This window comes from Rhizophagus irregularis, chromosome 19, assembly GCF_026210795.1.
Source record: "Rhizophagus irregularis chromosome 19, complete sequence".
NCBI classification, from domain to species: domain Eukaryota; kingdom Fungi; phylum Glomeromycota; class Glomeromycetes; order Glomerales; family Glomeraceae; genus Rhizophagus; species Rhizophagus irregularis.
In genome coordinates this window covers 3,453,339-3,469,834 of record NC_089447.1, presented here as the reverse complement: position 1 = coordinate 3,469,834, position 16,496 = coordinate 3,453,339, and the positions used below count along the sequence as shown (strand labels likewise).

Genomic DNA, 16,496 nt, shown 5'->3' with positions numbered 1-16,496 from the left:
AGATTTACAGTGCAATATTTTAAAACTTTTTCAAAAGTAAATATTTCATAATTTTATGTTATAGAATTTTTATAGGTTTATGGGTCCAATATTTCAAAACTTTCTGAAAGTGTAATATTTCATAATTTTATGCTGAAGGTACTATAATATTTTGTAATTTTACATCACAGAATTTTGTAAGTTTATGTTATAATATTTTAAAACTTTCTGAAAGTATAACATTTCATAATTTTACATCACAGAATTTCATAGATTTATGGTACAATATTTAGCAACTTTTCTGAAAGTGTAATATTTCATGAACTTTTCACAAATTAATATATAATTATACAAATAATTTTATTCACTGTAACTTACATGTAATATTTTATAAATTTATGTAATATTTGTAATTTTATTCAAAATATAGATATAATTAATAATTTGTATTTAAAATATCATAATATTGCATTTAATCTTGTCAATATTAATCTTATTTGTCATTCATCTTCATTTATTTGACTCTTCATTCTTTGACTTTTAATTTTTCAACTTTACTTCTATAGTTCTATTTCATCTGTGATTAATATTTTGTTATATCTGATATTATAAAATAAAAAAAGTCATTTGGATACAATAAAAGAAAAACACAAAATACACAAAATCTAAAGAAAAAGAGCAAGCTTCTCTATTAAAGAAATATCACATTTGTCTTAGATGTGAAATTTTTTACAAACTTTACTCACAGTTCTTTTTTTTCTTTTGTAGTTGAGAGAATATTTGAACATGTATTAATTTGGTAGGAGAGATTATTTTTTTAATTATTTTTTACTAAAGTTTCATTTTTTTCTCTTTTTCAAGTGGTAACTTCAGTGTGGTACCATAAATAAAATACTTATTCATGTTAACGCTTCAGAAAAATAAATCTATTTTTCAAATAAATAGACGAAAAATACATTTAGTAGTACTAGTAGTGTATACTGACATAAAGTGAGTGACTTAACATAATCTAAGAAAGATTTAGTATATACTTTGTCTTCATACTTGGTTATATCCCTCCTAAGTTTGTTAAATATATACCGTCATAACGAGGAAATATCCTTTAGCAGTAAATATTGATAAACTTGTATAATAATGCAACTATTTTGTTATTCATTTATACTTGATAAAGATATTATTACTTAAAATGATATTTGATATTTCTAATTCAAATAATATTAAATTTTATTTGGGAAAGGCCGTATATAATATATGATTTACATAAATTTATAGCATTCGTGTAAAAATATATAACATAATTAACATAAGACTGCGATGGCAACGTAATTTATCACGGGCGTAGATCCAAATGACGGATGAACGGGATCGTAACACCGCTTCGAAGTGTAATGTTTGTTATATGACATCAAGAATACGAAATAGTCAACATCATGTCCATAGATTTTATAGATTTTGAATCAGTATGAGCAAAAAAAAGAAGAAACTTAAAAATTATCAGCTTAATACAAGATTCGTTTCTTAAGTAAATAAATAATAAAAAAATATATACTATATCGTGAGAATACTAACATTAAAGTGTTAATCAATCTTTCATAATTTGAAATACTTCAAATTCTTCTACGATAAAAAAACAAGTTTCTCTATACGATTCATAATACACTGGGTATTGCACACTCCCATTTCTATCATAATTAAACAAATTAAGTTCATAACCACCAAATACTGGGCCAGAATTAGAGCTATCACATATGGCAAATTTTTCATCCTTTACTCGACTTAAAATATTTTCTTCAACATTTTCTTTATTCTTGAAAAAAAACATAAAACTATCTTTAGTAGTGCCATAATTGCCATCAACTTTCCATATGATCGGATTATATCCTCCAAGAATTTCATTACTACCTTTCGCTTTAATAATTGATATAGTGCGAGATTGATAATCACAAATCTCATGGAATTTACTGGGTGTGAATCCATCACGAGATCCACGAAGAATTAGCTTAAATTCATACAAATTTTTCATCTTGTCAGTATTTTCTAATTTATCAATCCATTTTGAAATTAATTCAGCATGATGAGATGTAATGATTCTTGAATCAATACTTTTTGAACCGATTTCTTTAATTATTATCTTTGATTCTGGCTTATTATTATCTGATTGATCTATAAAATGTTTAATTAAATTTTCGCGTAAATCTTTTGGTATGATTTTTCTATACGGATAAACTTTGTTTAAAAATTCTTTATTATTTAAATTAAAGAATTTAATAAAAGGAATAAATTGTTGTAAAGTATTTTTTAAAGCATTAAAATCGTCTTTTGAATAACTTGAAGGGTCTGAAGAAAGTCCAGGATTTCGAGCGATGCCCCATTTAAGTACATGTTCCCAAATTTGAATAACATTCAATTGAAAGTTATCATGTTGAATAAGAGAAATTAAAGATTTTTCTGAAAGTGAAATAAAATCGATTGAATTAAAAATTTTTTCAGGTTCGTTGGATATTAATTCCGTACAAAAATTTTGCAATTTCGAGAAAGAATCGTTCTCAAAGCTTGTTTTATATATTAAATTAAAATTTTGTTCCATCCAATTTTTTTTATTTTCAATCAAGAATGATTGTAAATGAGTGATTAATTCTTGAAGACTAAGTTCATTGGCAGCAATCAAAATTTTAATAATATCTGAAGTATCATATTCCTCTAAAGAAAGTCTCCCTCCATAAACATATCTAAAATGAAATATTTGAATATTACCCGTAAGAATTAAATATATTCATATTTATGTTTTTTTACAAAAAAAAAAAGGTCAAATTTATTATTTCAATTTTCCTACCTTAAAATCATTTGAAAAATTTCAGGTAAAATATTTGGTAATTTAATATGTACCAAGATTCCATCATCATTCTTTTTATTAACGTTAGTCGATAAAATTCTTCGCAAATAAGGAGAGCGATAATTTAAAATGACCATATGGGAACGAAAAATCTTTACATAAGGATCATTACCAACTTCAATAGTTACATCGTAAAATTCATTATCTTCTAAAATTTCAAGTAAATTTTGAGATAATTTTGGTAAAAATTTATCATCATACATTATGACAAACTTTGAATTTTCAAAGAAATGAAAAAAATGTAAAATTGACAAATTTGTCGATTGAATGAAATATCCTTATATGTAAGATCGGAAATCTTCGGCCCGATAAACACAAAACACCTGACTCGATCATGTGATTTATTCACAAAAAAATCCACGTTAAAATTTTTCTATTATCTATATACTTATCAAAAGCATGGTTTCAAAAAAAATTATGATGTAAAATTCGCCGTATAAAGAAAATAATGCGAAGATTCTGAAAAATGATAACTATCTAATGAATAATTTATTTTATTATGATCATATTTAAAAAATAAATTTTGTGGTAAATCAACTGTAAGAAAAAAAATCAAAAAGGTTAACAAATTTTTGATACCGACACAGTACGCTTTTGTGATTGGTTTGTGTTTCGAAAAATATTCTATCCATTGTTTCATTGTGGAAAAATTATTGAAATTGATAGATTTTTCATATCGTGAATTTTTTTTCCGTACAATTTCCGTTCATTTTATATACAATTTCTGTACGGAAATTATACGAATAATATACATAACATAAAATGTATGCATAATAACCTGAAAAAAAAATTCACAGTAAGAAAAATTTTGTCAATTTCAATAATTTTGAAAACCACAACTAATTATCTTTAGTGGAATGATTTATTTGAAAAATACTTTTTTTAAAAAGAAATTTTAAAGAAAAATAATCCATGCATTTTCAATTCTAAGTTGTCACAATCCTTCTTGGAAAAATAATTCTCTAAACAGGATTAAAAATGAAAATGAAAAGAATCTAGAAAAATCTTTATTGAACCAATTGAAACTTATAGGAGGAATTATTTATTTTTCTCTTTAGGTTCGTTCTATATATGAACAGAAAAGATAAGAAAGTATTGAAACAAGGATTTTTTAATTTTTTAAAGAAGTATTGTGATTCAACCACCTTTGTCATGATATGTTGATACTGACAACCTTGCACGAATTCAAGATTATTTCGTCAAAATTTACAGCTACTATTTTCCATAATTTTATATTACAATAATCATCTGTAGACAAGCCATAAATTATATTAAACAGAAGTAACTTAAGAATTTTTTTTTATTACTATGCTTAGTAAATAATAACTATTAGCCAGTATTACCATATCTGATATAATATTTTTCAGGTAAATAATAAATAATAATACATATGAATCGTGAAGAACATACTGGCAACTTTAATTATTAAAACGTTAGTCAATTATTCATAATTTGAAATACTTCATATTCTTCCACAGAAGATTTACTAAATTCTCCAACCGATCCATAACAAACTGTTTCTGCTCCCATATTATCGCCTCCACATAAAACAAATTCATAGCAACCAAATGCTGATCCGAAATTAGAGTCATTACATATGGCATATTCTTCGTATTTTGCTCGACTCAAAATATTTTCTTCAACATTTTCTTTATTTTTAAAAGAAAATATAAAACTGTCTTTAGTAGTGCCAAAACTACCATGATCAGATTTCCATATGATCGGATTATATCCTCCAAAAATTTCATCACTATCTTTCACTTTAATGATTGATATAGTGTGAGGTTGATAATCACAAATCTTATGGAATTTACGAGGTGAAAATCCATCACGAGATCCACGAAGAATTAACTTGAATTCATACGGACTATTCATCTTGTCAGTATTTTCTAACCTATTAATCCATTTTGAAATTAATTCAGCATGTTGAAATGTAATGATTTTTGAATCAATACTTTTTGAATTAATTTCCTTAGTTATTATCTTTGACTCTGGCTTATTATCTGATTGATCTTTAAAATGTTTAATTAAATTTTCGCGTAAATCTTTTGGTATGATTTTTTTATATGGATAAACCTTGTTTAAAAATTCTTTATGATTTAAATTAAAGAATTTAATAAAAGGAATAAATTGTTGTAAAGTATTCTTTAAAATATTAAAATCATCCTTTGAATAACTCGAAGGGTCTGAAGGAAGTCCAGGATTTTGAGCAATACCCCATTTAAGTAAATGTTCCCAAACTTGAATAACATTCATTTGAAAGTTATCATGTTGAATAAGAGAAATTAAAGATTTTCTGAAAGTGAAATAAAATCGATTGAATTAAAAATTTTTTCAGGTTCGTTGGATATTAATTCCTTACAAAAATATTGTAATTTCAAGAAAGAAGCTTGTTTTATATATTAATTTAAAATTTTGTTCCATCCAATTTTTTTTTATTTTCAATTAAAAATAATTGTAAATGAGCGACTAATTCTTGAAGACTAAGTTCATTTGCAGCAATCAAGATTTTAATAATATCTGAAGTATCATATTCCTCTAAAGAAAGTCTTCCTCCATAAATATATCTAGAATGAAAATATTTGAATATTTTCGTAAGAATCATATATATATATATACATTTTTTTTAAAAAAAAAATACTGTTACAATATTTCCTACCTTAAGATCATTTGAAAAATTTCAGGTATAATATTTGGTAATTTAATATGTACCAAGATTCCATCATCATTCTTTTTATTAATGTTAGTCGATAAAATTCTTCGCAAATAAGGAGAGCGATAATTTAAAATGACCATATGGGAACGAAAAATCTTTACATAAGGATCATTACCAACTTCAATAGTTACATCATAAAATTCATTATCTTCTAAAATTTCAAGTAAATTTTGGGATAATTTTGGTAAAAATTTATCATCATACATTATAACCGACTTTTGATTTTCAAAGAAATGAAAGAAATGTAAAATTGACCCGATTTTCCGATTGAATGAACATCCTTAATTCCTTATATGTTAGACCGGAAAATATTTGACCCGAGAAACATGAAACATCTGACTCGATCATGTGGTTTACTAATTTTGTGGTACTAGCAAATTTAATATGATATACGCTTTGATTGATTTTGTTTCGAAAAAATTTTTATCCATTTATTTAATGTTAACTTTCATATAATGGTTACGTAACTAGTTTCTGCAACTTTTCTATCTTTCTTGTATTCCTTTCTTTATTCTTTTTTTTTTAACTTTGTTCCATATTTTCTGTTTATACCTTTAATGTATTCTGTTTCTTGTAGTATTCCGAAAGGGTCGGGTCAGATCCGGTTATTTGACCCGACTCTTGTTTAAATCCCGAATCAAGTCTTTCATTATTTGATACGAGTCTTAGGTTTGATCCAACCCATCGGGTCAGAGTGCTTGACCCGGTAAATTTCGCAATTGTTGTGTTGTGAAACAAATTCTTTTTTTTTTATATTTATTTATTTATTTTTGTAAGATACGTTAACGTTTCTTCATTCTTAGAGCTCCGAACGGTCCTAGCCCTGTTCATTTCCGGTCGGTCGCATTTTTCGGTCAGATTTAAGTTAATTTTGATTGGGCTGATCAGTTTGTACAACGCAACCATTTTCTGAACTTTTAGCCCAATTTTTTTGGGGTTTTTTGGTCGAACGCCAAAAATAACCAACCAAAATTAGATAATTTCTGTTTACATGACAATTAAGAAAAAAATGTATATCAATAGAAGGAGTTCGAACTAAATTTCATCTAAAGCAGTTCAATTTGCGATCGAAAATAAAAAAATTTTATTGGATAATTTTTGTACAACAAAATCCGACCAAAAATGCAACCGACCGGAAATGAACAGGGCTAGTGTAGACAGTCTATATAGCTAATATAGTATTTCTATATTATATATTTTATTGGTTTAATAAAAACAAATTTTTTTTTTTGTATGTCCGTGCTTGTGTTATGTACTATATAAATGTTTCAGCTACATTGAATTGATTTATCAAGGCTACAACCATGATGAACTGAATAAAGTAAACCTTGTAACTTAAACGTGATAATATGAATAAAAGAGAATGATGATAGCCGTCACAGAAATAAATTCACGACTCAAAATATAGAAGCGGAGAATTCAACTAGCAAAGAATACTATAAGAAATTAAAATAAATAATATACAGGACTATGATTATAAAAAAGAAAATAACGTATTTATAGTATCAAAATTTAAATTTTAGTACGATAAAAGAATTATGTACAGTATATCGGCAAAGAGCAATCAATAATTAGAAAGATTAACAATGCGATTGCAGAAATAGAAACAAGAAGGTTTAGTAATAAAAAATACTTGGGAGAGAAACATCATAGTAGACTGCTTACTTATCAAGTTCAAAAAGCCTGGAAAGAGGCGTGGCGAACGAGAAATTCTCAAGAAAGATAGAAAAAAAGAAGAAACTAATTGCGTATACCATTATATGAAAGGTAACATATTTAAAAATGGATGGAAAATTCTCAAAACGGGAAAAAACTACACAAGAGCATATCAAAATTTGCTAGCCTTTTTGGATTTTTTTTACGTTATGATAATTTTTTCGTAAATCACATGATCGAGCCAGGTGTTTTGTATTTCTCGGGCCGAAGATTTCCGATCTTACATATAAGGATGTTCATTCAATCGGCAAATCGGGACAATTTACATTTCTTTCATTTCCTTGAAAATCAAAAATCAGTTATAATGTATGATAATAAATTTTTACCAAAATTATCTCAAAATTTACTTGAAATTTTAGAAGATAATGAATTTTATGATATAACTATCGAAGTTGGTAATGATCCTTATGTAAAGGTTTTTCGCTCTCATATGGTTATTTTAAATTATCGTTCTCCTTATTTTGCGAAGAATTTTATCGACTAACGTTAATAAAAAGAATAATGATGGAATTTTGGTACATATTAAATTACCAAATATTTTACCTGAAATTTTTCAAATGATTTTAAGGTAGGAAATTGAAACAATAAATTATAACGATTTTTTTTTTTGTAAAAAAACATATGTATATATTTAATTCTTACGAAAATATTCAAATATTTTATTTTAGATATATTTATGGAGGAAAACTTTCTTTAGAGGAATATGATACTTCGGATATTATTAAAATTATGATTGCCGCCAATGAACTTAGTCTTCAAGAATTAATCACTCATTTACAATCATTCTTGATTGAAAATAAAAAAAATTGGATGGAACAAAATTTTAGTTTAATATATAAAACAAGCTTTGAAAACGATTCTTTCTTGGAATTACAAAATTTTTGTACAGAATTAATATCCAACGAACCTGAAAAAATTTTTAATTCAATCGATTTTATTTCACTTTCAGAAAAATCTTTAATTTCTCTTATTCAACATGATAACTTTCAAATGAATGTTATTCAAGTTTGGGAACATGTACTTAAATGGGGTATTGCTCAAAATCCTGGACTTTCTTCAGATCCTTCAAGTTATTCAAAAGACGATTTTATTACTTTAAAAAATACTTTACAACGATTTGTTCCTTTTATTAAATTCTTTAATTTAAATCATAAAGAATTTTTAAACAAAGTTTATCCATATAAAAAAATCATACCAAAAGATCTACGTGAAAATTTAATTAAACATTTTATAGATCAGCCAAATCATAAACCAGAATCAACAATAATAACTAAGGAGATTATTGGTTCAAAAAGTATTGATTCGAGAATCATTACATTTCAACATGCTGAATTAATTTCAAAATGGATCGATAGGTTAGAAAATAATGACAAGATGAAAAATTAATATGAATTCAAGTTAATTCTTCGTGGAACCCGGGATGGATTCTCAGCTAGTAAATTCCATGAGATTTGTGATTATCAATCTCATACTATATCAATTATTAAAGTGAAAGATAGTAATGAAATTCTTGGAGGATATAATCCGATCATATGGAAATCTGATAGTTCTGTTGGCGCTACTAAAGATAGTTTTATATTTTCTTTTAAGAATAAAGAAAATATCGAAGAGAATATTTTAAGTCGAGTAGAGAGTAATGGAAGTAATGCTATACGTAATGATCCTGATTTTGGTCCAGTATTTGGTGGTTATGAATTTATTTTGAATGAAAACGATAGTAGTGGGAGTGTGCAAGACCAAGTGTATTATGATAAATCGATCAGAGAAATTGATGACTTTTCCGTAGAAGAATTTGAAGTATTTCAAATTATGAAAGATTGATTAATTAAAGATATATTTATTTACTGAAAATATTATTATAAAAATTTTTTAGTTTCTTTAAATACAATTTATTGTTTATGTACTATGAAATTATATATTTCGTATCTTAGTAGTAAAAACTTTATTAAGTAATAAAATATATTATCGAGATAATCAAGATAATCTTGAATTCGTTCTATAATTAATTACTTTAACTGCAACTTTGTCTATATCATTTTAACGTGTAAATAAATCACATGATCGATCAGATATTTCGTGATTCTCGGGCCGAAAATTTCCCGTACTTATATATAAGGATATTCATTTAATCGGCAAATCGGGACAATTTTACATTTCTTTTTTCTTTTATTACTTTTGAAAATCGAAAATCAGTTATAATGTATGATGATAAATTTTTACCAAAATTATCTCAAAATTTACTTGAAATTTTAGAAGATAATGAATTTTATGATGTAACCATTGAAGTTGGTAATGATCCTTATGTAAAGATTTTTCGTTCTCATATGATTATTTTAAATTATCGCTCTTCTTATTTACGAAGAATTTTATCGACTAACGTTAATAAAAAGAATAATGATGGAATCTTGGTACATATTAAATTACCAAATATTTTACCTGAAATTTTTCAAATGATTTTGAGGTAGGAAATTAAAATAATAAATTATAACGATTTTTTTTTTCTTTTGTAAAAAAACATAAATATTAATATATTTAATTCTTACGGATAATATTCAAATATTTTTCATTTTAGATATATTTATGGAGGAAGACTTTCTTTAGAGGAATATGATACTTCAGATATTATTAAAATCTTGATTGCTGCCAATGAGCTTAGCCTTCAAGAATTAATCACTCATTTACAATCATTCTTGATTGAAAATAAAAAAAATTGGATGGAACAAAATTTTAATTTAATATACAAAACAAGCTTTGAGAACGATTCTTTCTCGAAATTACAAAATTTTTGTACGGAATTAATATCCAATGAACCTGAAAAAATTTTTAATTCAATCGATTTTATTTCACTTTCAGAAAAATCTTTAATTTCTCTTATTCAATATGATAACTTTCAAATAAATGTTATTGAAGTCTGGGAGAATGTACTTAAATGGGGTATTGCTCAAAATCCTGGACTTCCTTCAGACCTTTCGAGTTATTCAAAAGACGATTTTAATATCTTAAAAAATACTTTACAACAATTTATTCCTTTTATTAAATTCTTTAATTTAAATCATAAAGAATTTTTAAACAAAGTTTATCCATATAAAAAAATCATACCAAAAGATTTACGTGAAAATTTAATTAAACATTTTATAGATCAATCAGATAATAGTAAGCTAGAATCAAAGATAATAACTAAGGAAATTAGTTCAAAAAGTATTGATTCAAGAATCATTACATCTCATCATGCTGAATTAATTTCAAAATGGATTGATAAATTAGAAAATACTGACAAGATGAAAAATTTATATGAATTCAAGTTAATTCTTCGCGGATCTCGTGATGGATTCTCACCTCGTAAATTCCATGAAATTTGTGATTATAAATCTCACACTATATCAATTATTAAAGTAACAAGTAGTAATGAAATTCTTGGAGGATATAATCCGACCATGTGGAAATCTGGTCTTAGTTTTGGTAATACTAAAGATAGTTTTATATTTTCTTTTAAGAATAAAAAAAATGTCGAAGAAAATATTTTAAGTCGAGTAAAAGATAAAAATCTTGCCATATGTAATGACCCTGATTTTGGTCCAGTATTTGGTGGTTATGAATTTTGTTTGCCCAAAGATAATATATTAAGTATTAAACGCCCAGTGAGTTATGAATCGATTAGTGAAGTTGGTCGCTTTTCCGTAGAAGAATTTGAAGTATTTCAAATTATAAAAGATTGATTAATTAAAAATGCTACTAGTATATTCTTCACGATTCATATGTATTTAGTATTATTTATTTATCTGAAAAATATTACATTATTACAAATTAAATAAGATTATAATACTGTTTTTATTAATTACCATTTAAACATAGAAATAAAAAAAATTCTTAAGTTTCTTCTTTAATACAATTTATTGTTTACGGATAAAAATTATATATTTTGTATTTTAGTAATAAAATTTAGGAATTTAGATTTTGTGCGTGATGCATTTTATGCACCCTAGCATAATTTTTTTGTGTGCATGGGGATTATAATTTTATAAAGTTTATTTGTCGGATATTTGTGATCATCACATGATTTATCCAAACTTTCAATAAGCTTTTATAAGCTCCATTTTTCTTTTTCATTCTCCTTATTATTTTCATTTATTTCCTGTAAAAAAAGTCGATCCGTTTTTTATATTCCGTCTTTTTTCCGTAAAAGGCTCATGTTTCCGGAATTAATAGCCTTATGTCACGGAATTTATCAAATTATTTACATTTTCCGTGAATGGATCCGTGAAAGGCTCATTTTTACGGAGTTTTTAGAGAAATAACGGATAAAATTTTTTATAGGGATTATTTACGGCTTTAACAATGTCAATGAGTGATATTGAGTCTATTTCTCTGATAGTGTACTGAAGAATTTCTTGAGAATATTCCAAATGACAGTAATACTGCGGAAACAAATGCAAATTTAACATTAGAAGTTAGCTTAAGAATTAGACCAGCCTAAGAATATGAATAACCTATCAGAATTTGATCAGGAAAATGTTAGAAATCCCGGGATAGACATCCAAAGGGAAGACTGCAGGAAACACCAGATTTAAAAGACCTTTAGAAACTTCAAATGACTCTAATGAAATTTCTAATGAGCGGAATCAAAACAAATGTAGTTATTGTAATTATAAAAAACATAATCATGCTACTTATCCATCAAATCTCCGTCAAAATAAAAAAAAAATGGCGAATAAAAATTCTAATTGGTAAGTCATTACGAGTTGGTTAGCGTTGGTTAGGGTTAGGCGTTGGCTTAGAATTAGATTAGGGTTAGGGTAAGGGTTAGGGAGTTGGTTTAGGGTTAGGAGTTGGCTTCATGATTAACTTAGCGTTAGGGTTAGGATCAGGGATGATTGGTTAAAGAATAAAATGCTAATTCTTTTTTTAATTATGTAGGATTTTGCATTGACTTAGGTTATGCATTAGATTCGGGTCTAGGAGTTGGCTTAAGTTTAGACATTGGCTTAGAGTATTAACAGATTCAAGAAAAAATGAGTTTTTTTCTTTCACTTTTATATAGGATTGTTAATTGACATTTATGACGAAAAATCGTTAACTTATCATTGTTTTAATTATAGATATTGTAGTCGTATTATTTAAAGTTTCATTTTTGTCGGTAATTGTATTATTATTATTAGGAATGCGTAAAAAAAAAAATATGTGCACTCAGATAAATTTTAATAAAATTTCACATAATGCGTAAAATTGTAAATTTTTATAATAAATTTAAAATTTTATGCACCCTTGCAATTTATGCAGTGCGTAGAAAAACAAACCCCATAAAATTTTATTACAGTAAGTAATAAAATATATTGTCATATAATCTTGAATTTGTTTTGTAATTGATTACTTTAACTACAGCTTTGTCAATATCAAATTATTTCTATTTTGAAACTTTTAACGTGGATTTTTCGTAAATAAATCACATGATCTAGTCAGATGTTTCGTGATTCTCGGGCCGAAAATTTTCCGAATTTATATATAAGAATATTCATTCGGCAAATCGGAACAATTTTACATTTCTTTTATTTCTTTGAAAATCGAAAGTCAGTTATAATGTATGATGATAAATTTTTACCAAAATTATCTCAAAATTTACTTGAAATTTTAGAAGATAATGAATTTTATGATGTAACCATTGAAGTTGGTAATGATCCTTATGTAAAGATTTTTCGTTCTCATTTGATTATTTTAAATTATCGCTCTTCTTATTTACGAAGAATTTTATCGACTAACGTTAATAAAAATAATAACGATGGAATCTTGGTACATATTAAATTACCAAATATTTTGCCTGAAATTTTTCAAATGATTTTGAGGTAGGAAATTGAAATAATAAATTATAACGATTTTTTTTTTTTTTTGTAAAAAAAATAGATATGAATATATTTAATTCTTACGGATAATATTCAAATATTTTTCATTCTAGATATATTTATGGAGGGAGACTTTCTTTAGAGGAATATGATACTTCGGATATTATTAAAATCTTGATTGCTGCAAATGAGCTTAGTCTTCAAGAATTAATCACTCATTTACAATCATTCTTGATTGAAAATAAAAAAAATTGGATGGAACAAAATTTTAGTTTAATATATAAAACAAGCTTTGAAAACGATTCTTTCTTGGAATTACAAAATTTTTGTACGGAATTAATGTCCAACGAATCTGAAAAAATTTTTAATTCGGTCGATTTTATTTCACTTTCAGAAAAATCTTTAATTTCTCTTATTCAACATGATAACTTTCAAATGAATGTTATTCAAATTTGGGAACAAGTACTTAAATGGGGCATTGCTCAAAATCCTGGACTTTCTTCAGACCCTTCAAGTTATTCAAAAGACGATTTTAATACTTTAAAGAATACTTTACAACAATTTATTCCTTTTATTAAATTCTTTAATTTAAATCATAAAGAATTTTTAAACAAAGTTTATCCGTATAAAAAAATCATACCAAAAGATCTACGTGAAAATTTAATTAAACATTTTATAGATCAGCCAAATCATAAACCAGAATCAAAAATAATAACTAAGGAAATTACTAGTTCAAAAAGTATTGATTCACAAATCATTACATTTCAACATGTTGAATTAATTTCAAGATGGATCGATAGATTAGAAAATACTGACGAGATGAAAAATTTATATGAATTCAAGTTAATTCTTCGTGGAACCAGGGATGGATTCTCAGCTAGTAAATTCCATGAGATTTGTGATTATCAATCTCATACTATATCAATTATTAAAGTGAAAGATAGTAATGAAATTCTTGGAGGATATAATCCGATCATATGGAAATCTGATAATACTAATGGTACTACTAAAGATAGTTTTATATTTTCTTTTAAGAATAAAGAAAAGATTGAAGAAAATATTTTAAGTCGAGTAAAAGATGAAAATTTTGCCATATGTAATAATCCTAATTTTGGTCCAGTATTTGGTGGTCATGAACTTATTTTGTGCACAGATAATCATAATGGGATGATGCAATTCCCAGCATATTATGAATTGATTAGAGAAATTGGTAACTTTTTTGTAGAAGAATTTGAAGTATTTCAAATTATGAAAGATTGATTAATTAAAGATGTTAGTATATTCTTTACGATTCATATGTATTTAGTATTATTTATTTACCTGAAAATTGTTACTATAAACTAAATAAATGGTAATAAAAAAAATTTTTTAAGTTTCTTCAATACAATTTATTTTTTACGGATGAATATTATATATTTTGCATTTTATTAGTAATAAAATTTTTATTAATTAATGGAAAATATTGACGAGATAATCTTGAATTCGTTCTAATTTATTACTTTAATTATTATTTCTATTGTACGAATTGAAATTGTTTTAACTGATTTAGTAAATAGCTTTCTTTAGTTCAAAAAATATTTCTTTGTTATAACATAAATATAACATACTCATTTGTGACTACTGAACTGTTGTTAAATATATTTTTATACTAGTAAAAAGTTTATCATAAAATGAATGGAGATAAATGATTAGAAATTCTAGTGAATCAAAAATCGTTGTTTATTGTCGAAAAAAAAGTAAAATAAAATTTAAGCACACGTGAATAATAATTTAATTTTACAGCATCAGTCCTTCCGCCAAATCAGTTGTTAGTCTTAAATAAATCGAGCATTGGTAAACATTGATACCACGTGTATATTCGCGCCTTCAACATGATATCATGACAAAGTGGTTGATCTAATGATGTAATTTCAATCTCAATACTTCAACTAATTAAAAAGTTCTTTACGTTTCAATATCTTCTTAACTTTTCCGCTAATAAATATATAGAATGAACTTCAGTTACTAAAAAAGAAAAACAAATAATTTATCCTATAAGTTTAATTGGTTCAATGAAAATTTTAGATTCTTTTTTTCATTTTTTTTCTCCTATTTAAAGCTTTAATATTTCCAAGAAATATCGTAACAATAGCAACATTTTTACTCCAATAGAATTATAAATCGTTTAATGCATCTATTTTTATAGATAAAATTATGTAATTCATAATTTATTCCAATTTCATTCCACAATTCATTCGATCATTTAATAGCTTCAATTAAAATATAGAATTACCATTGCTAGACTAAAAATTTGATTATAAAATTTCTAAGATTTATAATCATTCATTATTATTTGTATCATACACTATCAAATACATATGCCATGAATCCTTCCGTATTATGATATCTAATAGGAATATTTGGTTTATGTTGAAGGTACGGTATCTCGTTGGACGGCCTACGGATTTGGCTTCTAGTAGCTCTTGGAATTCATCTTGGACAAATATTCAATTATATTATTTCGCGCATAACTTTCCTACTAGTATAACATCTGAAAAGTCTAAGGTTACATTTCAAAGTATTGTTCGAGGTAATGATACTGTAAGCCGAAAATTAAATCTGATTACATACACCTACTGGACGTTAGCAATTACCATATTTTTTATTAAATGATAATAATAAAAAATTTTGAAAAGCACGATTCCTACCTCTTATATATGTAAAGTACATTATAAGTAAATATTTCATCTTCAATAATACATACCAAGATAAAGTTTTTTGCATAATGCGTAAAATAAATTCGCATCATTTTATTAAAAAAAAAATTAATTTGAGAATGAAATATATATTCCTATCAATAATAATATAAAATGTAGAAACGAAAAAAATTATCCAATAATCCATAATTACAAAATAATGGAAATGTTCCTAATACAAGAAAAAAGCAAGAAACGTAACATTACTTATTATGTAATTGCATGGCAAAATTATGAAAATTATGAAATGTATCGTTTTATGACTTTACATATTTATCTCTTTTCTTTTAAACTCGAAGCAAAAAATAAACTTTTCAAGTAAACCATTTAATTTTTGTTATAAATTAGATATGCTTTCATATTATAAAGATCTATCAATAACAAAAATTTTTCTTTTTCAAAAGCCAATAAAAATAGAAAATGCATTTTATGTTCGTGTAACGTTACTGGTCATATTGCATGATGTAATGCCGTAGTATATCTAGTAAATTTATTAATTGTGAGGCGCAGTATTACATTTAGTCTTAGTGTATAAAATTTTAACTTATTTTTATTTTTATTTTAAATTGGACCGAGAAGTCGTTAAACTAATAATCACATGGATTAAGGTAATTGGTCCGTGA

At 25.4% G+C, this 16,496-nt stretch overlaps 6 protein-coding genes across 6 annotated transcripts; 3 read left to right on the top strand and 3 right to left on the bottom strand.

The window, feature by feature from the left end:
- Positions 1-1,451: 1,451 nt before the first annotated feature.
- On the bottom strand, positions 1,452-3,075 carry OCT59_011303 (uncharacterized protein; the record flags this gene model as incomplete). The annotated part of the gene is made up of 2 exons (XM_066136415.1): positions 1,452-2,708; positions 2,813-3,075. 2 exons carry the CDS (start codon positions 3,073-3,075, stop codon positions 1,562-1,564), a joined length of 1,410 nt encoding a protein of 469 aa, XP_066001038.1. The 3' UTR covers positions 1,452-1,561.
- Positions 3,076-4,309: 1,234 nt separating this feature from the next.
- On the bottom strand, positions 4,310-4,747 carry OCT59_011302 (uncharacterized protein; the record flags this gene model as incomplete). The annotated part of the gene is made up of 1 exon (XM_066136414.1): positions 4,310-4,747. One exon carries the CDS (start codon positions 4,745-4,747, stop codon positions 4,310-4,312), a length of 438 nt encoding a protein of 145 aa, XP_066001037.1.
- Positions 4,748-5,279: 532 nt separating this feature from the next.
- On the bottom strand, positions 5,280-5,845 carry OCT59_011301 (uncharacterized protein; the record flags this gene model as incomplete). The annotated part of the gene is made up of 2 exons (XM_025319461.2): positions 5,532-5,845; positions 5,280-5,439 (listed from the first exon to the last, which is right to left on the bottom strand). Exons 1-2 carry the CDS (start codon positions 5,792-5,794, stop codon positions 5,280-5,282), a joined length of 423 nt encoding a protein of 140 aa, XP_025173778.2. The 5' UTR covers positions 5,795-5,845.
- A 1,719-nt stretch (positions 5,846-7,564) lies between these two features.
- OCT59_011300 (uncharacterized protein) lies at positions 7,565-9,125 on the top strand (the record flags this gene model as incomplete). Its single annotated transcript, XM_066136413.1, has 3 exons — positions 7,565-7,872; positions 7,973-8,659; positions 8,741-9,125. The coding sequence occupies exons 1-3, from the start codon at positions 7,862-7,864 to the stop codon at positions 9,123-9,125; spliced, it is 1,083 nt and encodes a 360-aa protein (XP_066001036.1). The 5' UTR covers positions 7,565-7,861.
- A 377-nt stretch (positions 9,126-9,502) lies between these two features.
- On the top strand, positions 9,503-11,020 carry OCT59_011299 (uncharacterized protein; the record flags this gene model as incomplete). The annotated part of the gene is made up of 3 exons (XM_025319460.2): positions 9,503-9,765; positions 9,877-10,091; positions 10,443-11,020. 3 exons carry the CDS (start codon positions 9,503-9,505, stop codon positions 11,018-11,020), a joined length of 1,056 nt encoding a protein of 351 aa, XP_025173777.2.
- Positions 11,021-12,878: 1,858 nt separating this feature from the next.
- Positions 12,879-14,518, top strand: OCT59_011298 (uncharacterized protein; the record flags this gene model as incomplete). The annotated part of the gene is made up of 3 exons (XM_066136412.1): positions 12,879-13,141; positions 13,252-13,466; positions 13,818-14,518. 3 exons carry the CDS (start codon positions 12,879-12,881, stop codon positions 14,396-14,398), a joined length of 1,059 nt encoding a protein of 352 aa, XP_066001035.1. The 3' UTR covers positions 14,399-14,518.
- Between the last annotated feature and the right edge of the window lie 1,978 nt (positions 14,519-16,496).